The sequence below is a fragment of the Vulpes vulpes genome, chromosome 13, assembly GCF_048418805.1.
Source record: "Vulpes vulpes isolate BD-2025 chromosome 13, VulVul3, whole genome shotgun sequence".
In the NCBI taxonomy this organism is placed as follows: Eukaryota; Metazoa; Chordata; class Mammalia; order Carnivora; family Canidae; genus Vulpes; species Vulpes vulpes.
The window spans coordinates 135,113,825-135,134,174 of NC_132792.1; the positions used below are offsets into that span (position 1 = coordinate 135,113,825).

The window sequence follows — 20,350 nt, forward strand, 5'->3', positions numbered from 1 at the left end:
CAGCACCATTTGCTGGGAAAACTGTCGTTTTCTCACTGAATGGTCTTGGCAACATTGTCAAAAATCATTTCATATGTGTGGGTTTATTTCTGAGCTCTGTTCTATTCCATTGATCTAAATGTCTGTCTTTATACGAGTATCACACTGTCTTGATCACTGTAGCTTTGCAATTTCAAAATCTGGAGTATGATTCCTCCTACTTTGTCCTTTTTCAAGATTGTTTTGGCTATTTGTGGTCCCTTCTGATATGAATTTTAGGATGGGTTTTTTTGTTGTTGTTTCTGCAAAAAGAAAAACCACTATTGGGACTTTGAAAGAGCTTGCATTGAATTCGTAGATTGCTTTGGGTAGTACTATGATCTTAACAATATTAAGTCTGCCAGTTCATGAACATGCAATGGCTACTTGTCTTAATTTCTTTCAGCAATGTTTTGTAGTTTTCAGTGCATGATTCGTTCACTTCCTTTGCTAAATTTATTCCTAAGTATTTTATTATTTTGATGCTTACTGTAAGTAGATTTGTTTTTTTAATTTCCTTTTGGATTGTTCATTGCTAGTGTATAAAAATGCAACTAGGGATCCCTGGGTGGCGCAGCGGTTTGGCGCCTGCCTTTGGCCCAGGGCGCGATCCTGGAGATCCGGGATCGAATCCCACATCGGGCTTCCAGTGCATGGAGCCTGCTTCTCCCTCTGCCTGTGTCTCTGCCTCTCTCTCTCTCTCTCTGTGACTATCATAAATAAATAAAAATTTAAAAAAAAAATAAATAAATAAAATAAAAAAAATAAAAATGCAACTAATGTGTTGACTTTGTATCCTGCAACTTTGCTTAATTCATTTATAAACTCTAACAGCTTTTTAAAGGAAATCTTTAAAGGTAAAATAGTGGCTACTATAGATTAAAATGCCCTATCCTTGTTCCTCAAAATGTTAAAAGTAGAACTACCCTGTGATCTGACAATTGTACTACTAGGTATTTACCCAAAGGATACAAAAACACAAATTCGAAGGGATCCATGCACCCCAATGTTTATAGCAGCAATATCAATAATAGCCAAACTGTGGAGAGAGCCCAAATGTCCACTGACTGATGAATGGATAAAGATGTGGTGTGTGTGTGTGTGTGTGTGTGTGTGTGTTTGTATAACAATATTACTCAGCCATCAAAACAAATTAAATCTTGCCATTTGCAATGACACGGATGGAACTAGAATATGCTGTGCTAAGTAAAATAAGTCAGAGACAGACAAATACCATATGATCTCACTTATACGTGGAATTTAAGAAACAAAACAGATGAACACATGGGAAGTGGGAAAAGAAAAAAGGAAAGAGGGAAACAAGCCATAAGAGACTCTTAAAGATAGAAAACAAACTAAGGGTTGATGGAGGGACATAGGGTAGGGATGGGCTAGATGGGTGATGGGTATTAAGAAGGGCATTTGTTATGATGAGCAACAGGTGTTGTAAATAAGTAATGAATCACTGAATTATACTCCAGAAACCAATATTGTACTGTATGTTAACTACCTAAAATTTAAACTTAAAAAAATAATGAAATAAAATGCCCCATACTCAAATATCATTAACATTAGTTGTTTCAGTTAAGATATAACAAGGTCTTACTCATTTTATGGAAAGTTAGTTCCTCTTTAGACAATTTAATGAAAAAAAGCAACCTTTGGTTATTTGCTATTAAAACAGTATATTTCTAAAATTATCCTTAATGAGTCTATTTAAATGTTTCCCAAAATGTCACAGTGGGATTTTCAAAATTAAGAGACTTGATTATGAAATGAAAAATTCAGTACAAGAAGCAAAAAAGGATCAATTGCACTTTCCCTTTTGACAAATATTTTGTAGTATTGGTGACATCACAAGGTTTTTTTTTTTTTAAGATTGATTTATTTATTTATTTATTTATTTATTTATTTATTCGTGATAGAGAGAAAGAGGCAGAGACACGGGCAGAGGGAGAAGCAGGCTCCATGGCAGGTGCCTGACGCAAGATTTGATCCCGGGACTCCAGGATAGCGCCCTGGGGGCCAAAGGCAGGCGCCAAACCACTGAGCCACCCAGGGATCCCCAAGAGAGGTTTATAAATAAGTTTTCCTTTTGAATATGCTATTCTAGAACTGTTCTCTTCATCTCCAACACACATAATATATCAACCTTCCTACATTTTAGCAGCTTATATCAAGACTGATCTAGAGAACATTAATGAGGCCAGATCCAAAGTTCTAGTATATTTATTCAGAAAATGATTTATGGTAAATACATGGCATTTCAGACTCAGTATGCAAATTTAGTAAAGGGTTACTTAAGTAAATCATATCTAGTTTTCAAAAACCTGCATTTCTTGGCTTTGTGATATCTTCTGAATATATTACTAACAACTAGATTCAAGAATACAGACATAAAATTTCAGAGTATTACCAACAGAATTGCTAGACTTTTACATTTAGGTACCAGGGGATATTTGCTCCTATTCTAGAAAAATGGTTCCCAAAGGTTACACTCTACAGTTCTTGTCACTGTCCTTATCTTTCATTTCAGTTAGTGTCTACTAAGTAAAATTGTCTGAAGTAGCTTCACTTTTCCTATTAAGTAAAATGCAATCATTTTATGAGTAATATTTTCCTCAATATTAATTAAGAGGTCCTTGTGACTTACCCTCTTAGGTTTCTCTAGTGATCTGAACCACTAAGACTGTTGAGAAAGGCTGACCACCAAGATTAAATGGCTGTTACTGTGTTATGACTGAAAATCCTGCACTGCCACAGTATATCTCTCAACACACTGACATGAAGGATTTACACAGTACTGAATAGAATTTTATCTAATTAAATAGAAGGCAACATTGCTCAATTTTTATTCAACAGGTTTCTCTTAGAAGGAAAACACACTCAGAAATTTAAAAGAATAATAAATCATTCACCTTACCTGAGCACCTACTAGCTGCAGCAATGCTGAGTTCACGGGGAGGAGCTCAATATCTGTATTGATAGTGGTCTGGTCAAATGGGCAAGCCTTGCGGTGGAGTTTATTCAGGCACATCTTGCAGACAGTATGACCACAACCCAAACTGATGGGCTTTCGAATTGTTTCATCGAAAGTCTGAGTGCAAATTGGGCAGGAGAGGAAATCCGTCCATTGTGGAGCTTGTACAGGCATTGTTACTAGAGTTATAATTCACTAACACACACACAAAATAATCTAAAGCAAAGATTCCACTGGAATCAAAATCTTTGAAAAAAGTTTTTTTTTTTTTTTAAATATCTTCTGTAGATACAGTCAGCACATAGTGTGAAATATAACCTGGAAAACAAAAAAAGAAAAAAAAAATTAGTGTGTCTTCCTTTTCAATTAAACTATGCACTCACACTCTACTACTTATAACCTTTTATACCCCATTTATAACACTATAGTACACCGTTTTACACTTTTATAAAATTAGAGCCTTAACAAAACATCCTGTCTTACTGAAGAGATGGGGAGTGGACCCCAGGAAGAAAATTACTTGCCCCAGGTAACAAATGAAGTTAGTAATAAAGTTAAATCCAGTATCTAAGTCTCTGAAGTTTATTGAAGTCTAGAATTATATTGAAGAATTAGCCTTTTTAAGGTTAAGAATATTATTTCTTATTTAAACATCAGTTACATCAATCTGTTCAGCTGTGAAAATTTAACAAGCTCTACACTGATATGTATGCTTCTGTGTATGTTCCACCTCAATAAAGTTTTTAAAAATTGGCCTGAAGTAAAAACATTAAAATATTTTTTCATCAAAGTAGGTATGGGTAATGAGATAAAGAGTCTGTGGGCTTTTTTAAAGTCTGTTTTTAAGGGTCTTAGATATTGTTAAGAATTTTTTTTGCAGATAGTTATCTTTAAACCTCTGATATGGCCTGTACTTGTTGCTACTGTGTGTTATGTTAGAACAAATGCACAGTTAAAATTATTTACTTCAAAGATTTTTTAAACCCCCAAATTTATCAATGACAAAATAATTATAATTCAAATTAAATGAAATTTCATTGCCTATCCTATTTTTGGCCGAGGATAAAAGTCAAATTGTAAAACTCATCACCTATATCTAAAAGAAATTCTTCTTATATACAAAAGTCAACCTAAAACTTCCAAAATATATCTTAAACAATACAATTTATATTATCTCTAACCGTAGTTTCTAAAAATGAGAATTGATGCACAGAACAATAAAGTAACAGTATTACAAGGTTCTTCAAGATTTGATTATGCTCAAGAGAGACCACTTACAAAGATGAAAAAATTATTTTTAGCTGTAATTAACTAGGAAAATAAATCATCTATATACCTTACTTTTTGAGCATTACATTTAATTCTTGTTTTATTGAAATAACTCAATCTTAAATGCAAGCCTATTATTGATGAGAGAGCAGTTTCCATTAAGTATGCTAACAATGTATCTGTTCGCTCAACAAATATTTACTAAGCACTACTTATGTGCCAGACTGAATTGTTAGCGAAACAGCAGTCATAATATCTGCCTTCTGAGTAATCTTAGCTTTGTTTGGGTTTTTGCAAAGTGTGCTGTAAGATAAATGGATTTAACCAAGTTAATTTCATGTTCAGGATCTAAAATTAAAGTTATCTGCATGTGTGTTTAAATGGCCCCGGCAATAACAAGAATGAGTCAATAAAGAAATTGCTAGAAATCAAAATCTTTTGATTCCATAATGTTTTAAAGATAAATACTTCTACTAAAATGGATTTAATCAAGTAGATTATGAATAACTACAAGTATATTTATATTATTTTTTAAGATTTTATTTATTTATTCATGAGGGACACAGAGCGAGTGAGGCAGAGACACAGAGAGAGGGGAGAAGCAGGCTCCATGCAGGGAGCCTGATGGGGGACTCAATCCCGGGTCTCCAGGATCACGCCCTGGGCTGAAGGCGGCACTAAACCACTGAGCCACTTGGGCTGCCCAGTATATTTAAATTAAGTTATTACTATTTAACATATTGAAACTCTCATCTAGAATGGTAAAAAAGACTATACAGTATCTAATTACTCTATTCAACTGCAGACTCAAATGCTACATTTGTGTATGGGGTTAAAGAATGCTCCAAAAGAAAAAAAATTTTTAGAGGATAGAATATTCAGAAAAGGAACTGGTATCAGTCATAAACTGCTTTTTGAGCTTGATTAAATCAATAAAATATCACCCATATGAACTTTTCTATAGATTAGCAAGGCAATTTATATCAATGCCTGCGGATAATCTGATCTTGTATTAATCTCTGTAGAGTTTAATGGTTCCCTTTTATTAGTATGACATTGTAGACAACTTAAAACTTGTTAAGTATAAAAGTAGAGATAAAACTCAGCACTTTAGTCTCTCCAACACTTTATACAAGTGCCAAAGGGCACAAAACGTGTTTTATTGTATATAATTATAATTTTTATTATTTACAAAGCTATGTGCCACATACGCCTTATATAGAGGACTTATAAAAGGTAGGTAATTACCGTTATCCCACTTTACAGATTTGAGAAACGGAGGTTTAGAGAGGCTGAGTAAGGTAAGAAGAAATAGAACTAAGATATTAACTCAGATATATTGGCACAAAATCCAAACTCTTAACAACCATATTAAGATTAAAGGTTAAATATAAAGGAACTATTTGTGACTTCATTCAAAAACCAATGTCACAAAGCTGCCCTAACAGCTACTGACTTCATAGCAATTCTGCTAAACTTAACTGCCAAATCTAATGGTCAGGACACTGTTCTAATCTCATTTGTCTTCTCAGTAAGATATGAAACAGACAATTACTAACTCTCTGCTTCTTGAAAGTGTGCATGAACCACATTCCCCTCATCCTTTCCAATTTGTTATGTTTTTGACCTCCTAAATTCTTCTAAATGCTAGAATCATCAGATCTCCATTTTGAGTTTCTCTTTCTCATCATCCTTCAGCTAAAATCCCAAAACAGCCTTCTGATTTAGAACAAAGTCTGGATTTCATATTCTGGTTTACAAAATCCTAAATAATAAGACCTGTAATTCTACTCTAACTTTATTTTCTAATACTTATCCTTACCACCCCAGTACTGTCCAGCTCCTCAAATGAAGCTTGTTCCCACTTTAGTATGTTACTACAAGCTATTCTATCTAATCTTTGAACTGGAAACCACTCTTTATCACTTAGATGCCACCAAAAATGTCAAGTCCTCCCTGACCAATCAAAACTCTAAATCACTCTAGTCCATCACTATATTTAAATTCTCTATAAAGCATTTCCATTATCTATAAGTAGCATTTTCTTTCTTATATTTTTATCTGCTTACTCAATATCTATATTCTATATGAATACAGACTCCACAAGAACTGAGACCTCATCTGTCTTGTTCACTATGAAAGCTATAGCTCCTCACAATTTAGGCATACTAAAAATTTTGCATAATTTCAGAGAGTTCATAGATCTGTGGAGATCTATTCAGAAATCTCTAAGGTAGGGATCCCTGGGTGGCGCAGCGGTTTGGCGCCTGCCTTTGGCCCAGGGCGCGATCCTGGAGACCCGGGATCGAATCCCACGTCAGGCTCCCAGTGCATGGAGCCTGCTTCTCCCTCTGCCTGTGTCTCTGCCTCTCTCTCTCTCTCTGTGACTATCATAAATAAATAAATAAATAAATAATTTAAAAAAAAAAAAAAAAACAGAAATCTCTAAGGTACCTAAAAACTCTACATTAAGAAATTCTCATCTATATTATTCCTTAATGATTCATAAAATTGCAAGTAAATATTTGAGATTTATTACAAAACTCATGACTCTCCTACCTGATTTCAGATCTGTGCTGCCATTACAAATTTTCCAAATTATCCTGTTGTAACAAGAATTGTTTAAAATAGAATCATAAAATTTTACTGGTAAAAGACCCTTAGAGATCATCTGGTTCTAGCCTAATTTTCCAAGATGAGCTAATATTTACTTATGTCCCCATTAGTAGCAAGTATTATTAAACTTTTTCAAACAACTCTTTTCATCTTAAAACCCAAAGAATTTGGAATAATTTTCCTTCTTTTTTCAGAAAAATAACATTCAGAGAACTCTGTCTAAGGTCACACGGGTAGTAATGGGCAAAGTCAGGACACAACAACCTCAGGTCAGGACTTGACACACTAAAGCCTATGTGCACTTTCCACTGCACTAATTTGACATGGAGAAGACCAAAAGGCAAAACAAGTAAAATAGTTACAAAGTCATGCAGCTTGATAATGGCAGAGCTAGGATTAGAAACCAAGTTTCCTAACTCCTAGTTTTAGGATCCCCTGCACCCTCCACCGGATTGCCTTGCATAGAAACCTACTACCGAACACCTGATTTTTAAAATACTCTTGCTTACTAAAACCATGGTTAACAATATTTGGCTTGGATCAAGGCATCCATTAATCTTTAATATGTAAAAATATTTATATATACATGCTCATTCTTCTGGGAATAAGATCCGTGACTTTTATCAGATTCTCAAAGGTTTCATTTGGAGAGGAAGGGAAAGAGAAGATAAGAATCACGGACTCAGTGAAATAAAGTAACTGGTAAAAACATTAAGAAAAAAAAAACAGGAATAAAAATTTATATGAATATATATTTCCTCTGTATTTGCACCACAGTCTCAACAGACTACAACTCTTGGAAATTTTTAAAAAGTGATATTTGCAGGCATTTTTTTTTATACGGTTTCACTGGAGTATCTCCCTCTCATTCCTATCTCCCATCCCTCTAGTCTTCATTTTCATCCCAACTCCACAGGCAAACCATAGCTATTATTCTCTCTTCAGTTTCTTTATTCATTTGTCAAATATATGTTATTAATTGGAAAGAAAGCATTTTAAATGCTGTTATTTACAACTTTTTTTATTAAACCAGTTTTCCTTAGAAATTATACCTAGAAATATTTCTCCATTCCCAGTAAAAATTAAATATTCCATTACTTGCAAAAAAGTGTTTTATTGGTCTTTACTATGTGCCCAGGAGTGGGGCTAAAAATTAGTCCACAAGCAAGTCATTCCAAGTCTGCATAGACCTTACATTGTTTCCTTCGTTATCTAATCTATTTAAACAATAATGATACAAAGTAAATACATGACTCCAAGGCATGGTAAATGATATTAAAGTAAAGGTAAAGGACAGGGAGATTGAAGTACATATAACAGAGATAATCTAAACAAATTGGGATGGGGTTGTATGGGGCATTGCTTTCCTGAGGAAATGATATTTATGGTAATATTTTAAAGATGAAGAATAAATGTTATGGGAAAAATAATGCATAAAATGTGTGCACCCATTCTATACCTAGAATTTTCCTTACCAGGAAAAGTCTAACGACAGGCTCTGAGACTATAGAATATACTACCATTAGGGAGCTAGAAAAAAACAACAGGGAAATGAAAAACCAAAACAAAAGGCAAAGAGAGCAAGAGAAATATGCATGAGATGAGATTAAAGAATCAGTAAGGACCAAATAATACATGATCTCTTATCTACTATTATTGTGCATGGTCATAATGTGAAGACTACACAAAAGGGCACTAAAAGGAGGCAGGAAAGATCCCACTTCATTGTTTTTAATACTCCCCAATCTACATATTATTCTTACCAACCCTCATCCACTGAGATCTCCTTCAAGGCCCAAATTGGAAGGAGAATCTAACAATACTATGGGATTTCTCTCTCATTTAATAAAGTAAATAATGTTATACCACCATCATGCCTTTTAGAAAACTTGATACGTAAAAATTCTAATACAGCAAAGAAATAGATTACACTGACTTTCATATTACAGAAACATAATCTACCAATGTATTCATAACAGAATTCTTTTATTTTTTTTAAGGTTTTATTTATTTATTCATGAGAGACACAGAGAGAGGCAGAGACACAGGCAGAGGGAGAAGCAAGTTCCATGCGGGGAGCCCTATGTGGGACCGGGATCACGCCTTGAGCTAAAGGCGGACGCTCAACCACTGAGCCACCCAGGCATCCATAACAGAATTCTATTAAAAGAAAGGCTGGAAATCTTTGTAATTGAGACAAATTAAAAATTTTGTGTTCAAAACAGACAGGCTAGATAAACAGAGGGTATCCCTGTACTATGGAAACAGATGCAGTTATTAAAAAAGAAATTTATGCACTGGAAATGGAAAGGGATCCAAGATATATCAAGCAAAGCAAAACTTGCAGACCTGTATATAGTATCATTTGTGTTGGAGAAAAAAATCCTATATATTAGTCTTGGTATTGATAGATGTAAATGGATGGAAGAAAAAAGTCTGGAAAGACATCTAACAAACTTAGCAGTTACACAATTGGACAACTAATAAAATGTATATAATCAATTATATAAGTGCAAATAAATTTGAAAGAACAAAAAGAGAAGCTAACTATATCTGGAATACAACTCAGCCTATTTCTAAGATAAATTACAGTAAAATTAAAACATTTTTCCTTATTACATTGACCATTTTACACTTACGGATATCCAAATAATCAAAACTTAGAGGAGTTCTTTTCAAAATTTATTAAAAGCCCTTTTATAAATTCTCTATAAATTACCTCGTTCAAAGAACTAGCACAAGTTTAATTTTATTTTTCATTTCATCTCACTTAGGCTAGTAAAATGAGGTACAGTTGCTAATCTTACATTTTTTAAAAAAGATTTACTTATTTATTCATGAGAGACACAGAGAGAGGCAGACACAGGCAGAGAGAGAGAAGCAGGCTCCATGCAGGGAGCCTGATGTAGGACCCAATCCCGGGACCCCAGAATCACACCCTGGGCTGAAGGCAGCACTAAACCGCTGAGCCACCGGGGCTGCCCTAATCTCTTACATTTTCTAGTAAAGTAGTTCTTAGAGACAGCTATAACAAACTTGATAGAATAAACATACAGAACCAGCATCAGGTTCTTCACTGAAAATAAAAGCATTCTTTTGATCAGAAAGATACATATGAAGAGACCAAAGGGAAAACAGTATTTTAAAAGCTTGACTCTCCTTGGGAAATTTGATGATTACAAATAATAACTCAGTCTTTGATGATTCTATTTCAGGAATATAAAATCATAAAGCAAATGTCATTGTAGTTGTTAGATCTAAGAACAATTTCTACTTCCTCATTCTTTAAACATCTTTCTCCAAAGGCATCTTTCTAAACATTCTCCAAGCTTTCTCAAAGACAGATGTTTATATCATCTTCAACCACAAAATACATCCAAACCACAAAGAACATATGGCTTAGCGAATGTAATAAACATCCTTTCAGTCAAGAGTAAATATATGAAATAAAATTACTAAAACACCAAATACCAACATCCAGATTCTTTTTTTTTTTAAGATTTTATTTATTTATTCATGAGAGACACAGAGAGGCAGAGACAGGCAGAGGAAGAAAACAGGCTCCCCACAGAGAGAGCCCTATGCAGGGCTAGATCCTGGGACTCACAGATCACGCTCAACCACTGAGCCACCCAGGTGTCCCCCTCTTCTAACAAAATCCAAAGGAGAGGCTGCTGCTCAATGATGAGACCAATGGTTAACTTCCTATTGGTTAAAACAAGGCCTACTCCCCTATGTAAATGGCAATTAGTGATTTTACTGATACTAGGTTGATAACACAGAACATACAATTATATAGCAATCAGTCCACCTTGAAGAAGGCCCAAATTTTAAAATATCATATAACTTCCCCCAAAACATGCACATTTTTACAGCAGAATTAGTGCTCTTGGCTACTACAAACAAAATCATGATAGGATACATAAAAGAGCTTGGTTTTCTAAAAGGTCAGGCTTTATGCAAGGTGTTTTCACATTCTTTCTTATTTAAATGTATACCATAAATCTAAACAAAATAAACTACCACCAGTCACCAACAACTGTTAAATGCCAGCACTTTCTGTGCTCTATATACATTATCAAATTAATTAAATGTTCACAGCAATACTGTAATACAATTATCTTCATTTTAATGATAAAGAAACCAAAGTACAGAGAAGTACCCAAAGACACAAAGCTAGCAAGTGGCAGGACTATGATTAAAACTTGGCCAGCCTAACTACCAAGCTAGTACTTTTAAATACTATAATTTGTGCCATCTTACAGAGACTTAATATAGTCATTAAGGTAGGGGAACTTTTAAGGGTGATGGAAATGTTCTAAAATTGGATTATCTTGATAACTGCACAATTCAGCAAATTCTCTAAAATTCATTGAATTACACACTTAAAATAAGCGAATTTTACACTATGTAAAGTATACTTCAATAAAATCATTAAAATCACCATTAAAGGCTTATAAATGGTCTTAATTTTCAAATTTTTAAATAATTTAAAAACATAAAGACACCTTCAGATTTGTTCTATGAATGCAGCAATTGCCCTATTAAAAGCTAAATTACACTGCTTTGAAGATGTCATTTAAATATATTAAAACTGACATTCAAAAAAAGTGTTAAAATTGTAGTATCATCTCCTTTATATGGGTTCATTTAAACTGCCTCTGATTTAGAGGGAGAAACACAGAAATAAAATTCATCAAGTATCTAGTCTGGGCCAGTCACTGCTCTGAGGCATTTTTTATGCCCATTTTATAGGTAATGCTTGAGCTTCAACAGCATTAAATAACTTGCCTAAAAAGCTAATAAATTGTGGACTGAGACCACAGTTCAGCTCTTAAGTGAATCTGAAGTATAAATTGTCCTGAGAAAGATATATTAAATAAAACCTTATTGTCGGGATCCCTGGGTGGCGCAGCGGTTTGGCGCCTGCCTTTGGCCCAGGGCGCGATCCTGGAGACCCAGGATCGAATCCCATGTCGGGCTCCCGGTGCATGGAGCCTGCTTCTCCCTCTGCCTCTCTCTCTCTCTCTCTCTCTCTGTGTGACTATCATAAATAAATAAAAATTTATAAAAAAAAAAAAAAACCTTATTGTCTATAAGAACAAAATCTTGGATCTCCTCTCAGCCTGCCCTATGAGAGGAGTTTAATCCTTTATTCTTGGTCTTAATTTAATTTTCCATCCTCTGGAACATTTCCATAGCAACCAATGGGGCAATATCAGAACATTTTTAATCAACTTGAAAAATGAAGCTAAAAACAGGAAATCAAAACAAAAAGGAAGATCAATAATAACTTATTATAACACTTTTCAGTGTTATAATTCTCAGCAAAGTATCAATTAACTTACAGATGAAATACTAGGCTGAGATTTCTGAGGAACCTCAAGGTTTTTTCGGCAAAAATACCCTGTGAAGAAAGATCTAATTTTGATTGTAAAAATCTCTCTTCCCAAAATACGTGAATTTGTAACCCTATATTGTATGCAACATTCTAGATATAACTAATATAATTTATATAGTAATGTTAGTACAAATGGACAAATACTTGGGACAGGTATAAAAAGAATGGCTTCTGATTTAGAGGGGGGGAAGCCTGAAAGATACAACTTAACACAGAAGGGCTGAGAAAGCAGCAAAGGATTCATTTAGCTGGCTTACTTTCTCAGTGTTCAGAAAGACAAAAAGAAACATTTCTATCTGAAAGTTAATGCCAAATTTAGAAGAAACAGTAAGGAAAGATAAAACCATTCATGGGGAAGCTGTGTGACCTGAAGTTTGAAATAATATTTTCTATAAAGTGAACAACTTCCAACTTTGTGTACAGTTTCAAGTTCCAGGTTTCTATCCTACATAAAGTTATGCATTGTGTGTAAATGTGCTACACTGAAAAGGACATCACCAGTTATTAAGAGGTGGTAGAAAAGCGTCATCTTGAAAATATCTGTGAGGTAACAAGCAAGGAAAACTTACCCATAGTAGCAAATAGCCAAAGGTTATTGTATTTTTTCAGCTTTTCATTAGGATTGAGATTATTACATACAGTATTCTGCTGTATATTACATAGATCGAATTCAATATATTCAATGTATTCCAAACATGAACAACACAACAAGAACTAATAACCAAAATCGGGTATATTTTGGATTACGCTACACATTTTAGCTGATCTGTTATCTTGTTCACTGCTTTCAAACTAAATGCAAATTTCTGATATTGGTTGCTTTCTTTGTAAAAATTGATGTCTCCTTAATTTGGCCTCCTTTCTAAAACATAAAGGTAACTCAGTCCCAACACAAAAATATCCATGAATGATTTTTAGTGCCTAGGCCAAATATTTTAACCAGACTTTAGTTTTTCAGATCACGTTTTGAAATCTCTCCTGCTGCTACAATAATGGCTCCTTTTGAGAACAGGAAGTTTGTTCCTCCAGTCTGCACAAGTTATTTTGAGACACAATGACAAATCTGATTGGCAAGTACTAAGTAATCTTGAATGTAGGGGTAAAAGCTCACAAGGAAAAGAAAATCTAACTTGTCCCCCATAAATTCATTATTTCAGACTGTTAATTACAATGAAATTGAGACATTTTGAGGGGCAGCACTAATAATTCTTTTGTTCAACTTATCCCTTACTAGTTCTTTCCTACCAGCATGCTTAAATCCTTATTCAGAGGAGCTTAAAAAAAAACCACATTTCTAACTCCAACCTGTCTCAGACCTTTAGTTAAAAAAAAAGAAAAAAGAAAGAAAGAAAAAAAAAACCTGGGGCAGCTGGCTAATTCAGTTGGTGGAACTGAGACTCTTGATCTCATCAGTCATGAGTTCAAGCCCCACGTTGGGCATAACATTTATTTTTTTTAAAAAAGTCATTAAATCCCTGTCCTTTTTTTCTTCCTAGGCTCTATTCTTTACTTGTAACCTTACCTTTCAGTTTTAAAACTACCACTCTACTCCAACCACTATGTTGAAACAACTCTTTAGCAAGCACATCAACAACCTTCTTTTGAAATTCAACAGTTAAATCTCAGTAATTATCTTTTCTTGATATAGCATTTAATAATGTTGACCAGTTATTCCTGCAAATGCTGCCCTTCAGGTTTCTATAATGGCATACTGTCCAGATATTCCACTAATGGCAGGCCACTCCTGTGTGTCTGTTGAGGGCTATTCCTTCTCTGCCCATCTCTGGAATGTATGTGGTTTTCAGAATTCCTTTCTCAATTCTTTCCTTCAAAAAATGTCCCTGAGAGATTTTGTGTATTTTTCAGCTTTTAAATACCAACTATAATGCTGATGATTTTCCAAACCTATATCTCAGGTCAGACTTCTCTTCTGAATGCCAGGCAGGGCCATACAATCAGTAGGCTATTAGCCATCCATGTCTAACTAGTATCTCAAATAATTTCAACCTTACCAAAAACCTTTTGTTCCTCATGTCAATGACTGAGTCACTTATCCATTGACAGAAACATGGGGAATCATCACTGACTTCCCTTTTCCCCAAACCCTTCTCCCTCAACTAATCAGTCACCATATCCTACCATTTTATTTTTTAATGTTTCTTGAAACCTTCCTACTCATTCCCAATACCTAAGTTTAGGTTAGCAACATCTCTTATCAATATTACTAGATTTCTTAACTATGGTACCCCTGTTAATAGTATTCTCAGTAAAGCAAAGTTAGGCTATAACTAGACTAAGTTCCTTAAAATCAGAGAAATTTTGTTTTGTCTTCTCTCTTGCTATTTTCTCTATGGTTTTAACACAGAAAATGTAAGCCAATATACATCAGTAAACCTATCAAGCTGGAGTATTTGTTTTCCCCAATATAAAGCCAACTGAGCTGATGGAAAGCTAGCTGCTAGGGAAGAAACTTAGGGCCTTAACATTCAGAAGTATGCACAGGTCAACAAGGATTTGTAGGACTTGAATAACAAAACTATGAACCAACTAGACCTTAGACATCCAGAGAATACCTAATAAAAGCAGAATCCTTTTCTTTCTTTCTTTCTTTCTTTCTTTCTTTCTTTCTTTCTTTCTTTCTTTCTTTCTTTCTCTTTTAAGATTTTATTTATTTATTCATGAGAGAAAGAGAGAGAGGCAGAGACATAGGCAGAGGGAGAAGCAGACTCTGCGGGAAGCCTGATGTGGGACTTGATCCCAGGAATGCGTTATCATGCTTTGAGCCAAAGGCAGACACTCAACCACTGAGCCACCCAGTTACCCTGCAGAATTCTTTTCAAGTACATATGGAACATTCTTTGACAGACCACACGGTAGATCATAGAACAAAAGTGTCAATACATTTAAGAGGACTGAAATCACAAAAGTTATATTCTCTGAACACAATGGAATGAAATTACAAACCGTAACAGAAAGAAATTTGGGGAACTCACAAATAGAAAATTTAACATACTCCTAAATAACCAAGAAGTCAAATAAGAAATCAAAAGGGAAATTAGAAAATATTTTGAGATGAATGGAAAACATACCATACAAAAACTTTTAAGATGCAACTACAGCAAGGCTTAGAGAGAATTTTACAACTTTAAATGCCTACGTTAAAAAAGAAGGGGGGGGTGCCTGGGTGGCTCAGTCTGTTGTGTCTGCCTTTGGCTCAGGTCATGATCTCAGCGTCCTGGGATCAAGCCAGTGTAGGGGTCCCCACTTAGGAGTCTGGTTGTCCCTCTCTCCCTCTCCCTCCCTCTGCACGTGCTCTCTCTTTCTCAAAAAAAAAAAAAAAAAAAAAAAAAAACCTTTAAAAATAAATAAAGAGAAGAGGGAAGTGGGTGTGGGGATGGGTAAAATAAGGTGAAAGGGATTAACACTACTACTTATCATGACAAGCACTTACTAGTGTACAAAATTGTTCAATCACTATATTGTACACCTGAAACTAATATAACATTGTATGTTAATTATACAGAGCTAAATTTTTAAAAAACAAACCAGTAAAAAAAATTAAAAAGAAAAATCTCAAATCAATAATTTTACTTTCCACTTTAAGACACTGGGGAGAAAACGAGATATTTAACATCAGCAGCATAATGACAAACTGTGGCCAAAATATAAACTCTGAATTTACATTGGTAGCAAATGATGCCAATTTTAGACAATTACTCCCCTACACATTATAGAATGGAAACTTATAAATCACACATTAAGAGCTTAAAAATAATAAAAATACATTTTTAAAAAGATAAAAAATTAAAGTGTTTTATACCCTGAACTGTAACATTAATTAGTTTAAGAGGTATAAATGCAATCTTAAAAGATCTTGGTGGTTCCTTTTCCCAATGAACACACACACACACACACATTTCCATTTTGGAAGGAAATAAGACACCTCAAGGTTTATAAACTCAAATATAAAATCCAGGTTTTTGTTTCATTATTTTAGGCAAACAATTTATAACATGAGAAATGAGTCTTAATATATCAAAGCTGGCAAACAGAAAAAACACCCAACTTTATCTTTCAGAGGGCATTTGGAATACCACTTACAAGCAAGCTATGCTGGCTTTCCTATCTTTGAAGGAGATTTTCATAGGTTCAATATAAGCAAATGGAGACTTATAAGGAATGCTAAGTTTTAAAATAATGGCATTTACTATGGTTAAAATATTCTTTAAAAAGGACACTATTCTATTTTTTTATTATCTTAATAACCTTGCAAACTATTATTAGACCCTTGAGAAAAACAGGGCTCAGAAAAGTTAAACCATATTCTCCAAGTTCACGGCCAGTAAGGGCTGGTAGAGTTTAGATTCCAACCCTGGTGTGTCTATCTTTACCATTGTAAGACTGTCTCCTTAGGTTTTTAAATCATTTTGTGTGTCAGTTTGCAAAATTCCTCCTTTGCAATTTGACTTTGCCGCTCTTTCTGTTAAGAGAGTGGGTCTATTTCCCCACCTCTTGAATCTGGATGGCCTTGACTTATTCTGAATAGTAGGATGGAACAGAAGTGATATTGGAGGAGTTTCAGAGCTTAGGCCTTAAGTGACCTTGCAGCTTCTACCCCCACTCTTTTGGAACATGGTGCCACTATGTGAGGAAGCTTGAACTAGTCCCCAAAGGTAAAACCAACAGAACAGAGAAAAACGGTCCAAGCTCAAACCCCAAGAGCAATCAGTCCGAATCTAAGCTGCCAGATGACTGAAGCTCCATAAGTGGCCTCAGTGGAGACTAGCAACAGAACACACAGTTAAATCCTGCTCCAAATCTGACTCAGAAGTGTGACCAAATAAAACAGTTACTGTTTTAAGCCATGAACTTTGGGGTGGTTTGTCACTCCATGATAGATATATAATAATTGTATAATTAAGATATAACAACAGAACACTTCTAAATTTCATCATAGTCTTTTGAGAATACAGTAATATTGAATGTAATATTGACCCTGGAATTTGAAAGTTTCTCTCAATTGAATTATACCTTTTAAAAAAAGTGAGTATCTACCTATCCTTTTTCTAAGACCCTAAAAATTACTAATATTTTGAAGTACCTTCATAAATACAACATTCCTAAATTTAGTTTCTTAATCCTACAGCATAAATTAACAGTAACTAAAGGGAAAAGCATTTAAGTATGTCACTGGTAATACTTTCAAAGCACAGCATGGACAACAAATCCTCTAGACAAAACATGTTCCACTTAGGCTCAATTTAAATCCATCTAAAACTTTTTACTATATTACAACTTAATACATTTGTTATCTATACTAACAATCCTCCATGCTGCTGTTCCAGAGAAGCATTATTAACTCTTTTTTAAATTATTAATTCTTAATATTGATAGATTCCTAGGTTCCCAAGTTGGATGTTGTTAGTCTTTACTGGTTATAACCTAAAGACTTAACTTTCCTTACCATTCCTCACATTAGTGATCTTCAGCAGGTTATACTTGTTTTTTACCTACTCACAACTATCTTTATATACTCTCCAAATCTATTCCCTTTCCATCCCCAAACTGTGGGATTTGAGTGCAAAGTACTTATAGATGATTGCATTTAATTCTCCAATAACCTGAGAGATAGCTATCATCTTTACTAATGAAGGAAAGAAAACTCAGCTAATTTAGTGGTCCAGTCATAATTCATACCTATGTTTGTCCAACTCTAAAGCCTGTAGATTTTCCACTGTAATAAATGTTTTCTAATTTTCAACACCTGTAATTTTTAATTACACGTATTAATAATTATTTTATTAGCTAAAACTAAAAATCTAAATTAAATGGTCCTTGTTTGCAGTTTAATTTGAGCATGATTACTTTTAAATTAAGTAGATGCAGCGGTTTAGCGCCGCCTGCAGCCCAGGGTGTGATCCTGAAGTCCTGAGATCAAGTTCCACATCAGGATCCTGGCATGGAGCCTGTTCTCCCTCTGCCTGTGTCTCTGCCTCTCTCTCTCTCTCTCTCTCTCTCTCTCTCTGAATAAATAAATAAATCTTATATCATAAATAAATAAATAAATAAATAAATAAATAAATAAAGTAGATTTAGTACAGGTATCCTGGAACTGTTTAAGCCTACTAGTTTATTTAAGAAAAAAATTAGGTTACAGCAACTTCTATGTTTTCTGGAGAGAATCCCAAAGAACATTAGGACATTTCACTGAGAAATAATCAGAGGACTAAAATAGAAAATGAATCTTAACTTTATATGTGTTTTAAGATACTTAATATGTATTGAAGTATGGCATACATACAGAAAGGCATATAGATCAAGAATGTTCAGGTCAATGAATTATCACAAAGTAAGCGTATCTCTACAGTTGACCTGTATAGTTGACCTGTGAACACCACCAGTTTGAACTCCATGAGTCCACTTATACTGATTTTTTAAAAAGAGTTAACAGCAAAACCACAAGGCATTTACTTAAAACTGCCAACCCGTCTCCATAGAACAAAACAAAGGCAACTGACACAGAGGTTGTGCCCGTTGCCCTGGCAACCCAGGGAAACCCATGGGGGTAGTCAGCAGCCCCTGGGTGCCCTGGGACGGGGTAGGACTTCAGGTCACCCCCGGGGTGAAGGGAATGTGTACATGAGGGGTTGGGTCAAGCACCAGGGGGCTGGCAGGCAGAAGGCTAAGCTGAAGGAGGATCACATCCAGGGCCCTCAACCTTCCAATCCTCCAAGCACTGGTTCCTCACCAGGCACACTCCCCAGCCTCTGCCCAACAGCACTCAGGGCCCAGAGTCTCTAGGAGGCCAGTTACACTTACACATGGCCACAGCTCCTTATAGCGCAGGTCAATGCTATATGGCAAGACAGGATAGCTGTACTGTGCCTCCAGGCCTCTGCCACAGCCAGCAAGCCACCCAGGAGCTGCCCTCCTGAACCAAGGCCACCAAGCTGTAGAACACTACCATCCCAGGACCAGGGCTGCCCCTGGTACTGGCCTGCCTACAGATGGCTTTTTTCAATAACATACATACAATACTATGAATTTATTTTACCTTCCTTCTGATTTTCTTTTCTCTAGGTTTAAGAATACAGTATATAATGCATATAACATACAAAATATATGTTAATCAACTTTACATTATGGGTAAGACTTCTGGTCAACAGTAGGCTATTAGTAGTTAAATTGTGAGGAGTCAAAAGCTATAAGCAGATTTTTGACCACATGGGGGGGTTGGTATCCATAATTGTTTGAGGGTCAACTGTATACCCAAGATATACATTACCCCCAGAAAGTCCCCTCACCAGCCCTTCCAATCATTATTCCTTTATTCTTCCTCAAAGGTCACTACTATCCTAACTTCTAATACCATAGATTAGTTTTTGCCTGCTTAAAAACTCTATTCAGTGGGGGATCCCTGGTTGACTCAGTGGTTTAGTGCCTGCCTTTGGCCCAGGGCGTGATCCTGGGGTCCCGGGATCAAGTCCCACATCGGGCTCCCTGCATGGAACATGCTTTTCTGTGTGTCTCTCATGAATCAATAAATAAAATCTTAAAAAAATAAATAAATAAATAAATAAATAAATAAATAAATAAATAAATAAAAATAAAATAAAAATAACAAAAATAACAAAAACAACCTCTATTCAGTGGAATCATCAGTATATACTCTTCTGTATTTTGGCTTCTTTCATTTAGCATTTTATTTGTTAGATTTTTTTCTACATTTATATTTTTAAAGTGCTACAAAACACTCCAGTTAAACTAATTAGTTAGAAAACCACCCTTTATAAAGTCATTTTTGAAGCAGTGATGACATTTGGATTTTGACTATCAGCAGATTTCTGGTATTGAACTAGAAACAAAAACCAGATGTCAATAACAAAACTTGAGAACCAAGAGTCACCTCTTTACTCCAAAAAACAAAGCAGCATGTCACACTGATAATCCCCACTTCTTTCCTTTTGCTTGCTCCTATCTTTTTTCCAGGGAGCCTGTGCCTTGGACTTCCTTGGTGGCTACCATAGGGCTGGCTGATTCTAGAACTGGGCAACAATGAGAAAACA

The 20,350-nt window shown here is 35.0% G+C and overlaps 1 protein-coding gene across 10 annotated transcripts in view; it reads right to left on the reverse strand.

Moving 5' to 3' along the window:
• RC3H1 (ring finger and CCCH-type domains 1) overlaps nt 1-20,350 on the reverse strand; it is a 71,163-nt gene that overhangs the window by 34,817 nt on the left and 15,996 nt on the right. For all 10 annotated transcript variants that reach the window (XM_072733067.1, XM_072733063.1, XM_072733068.1 and 7 more), the window contains exon 2: nt 2,942-3,316. In XM_072733067.1, coding sequence (XP_072589168.1) covers nt 2,942-3,172 — 231 coding nt within the window. In that variant the 5' untranslated portion in view covers nt 3,173-3,316. The remainder of the gene's footprint in view (nt 1-2,941; nt 3,317-20,350) is intronic.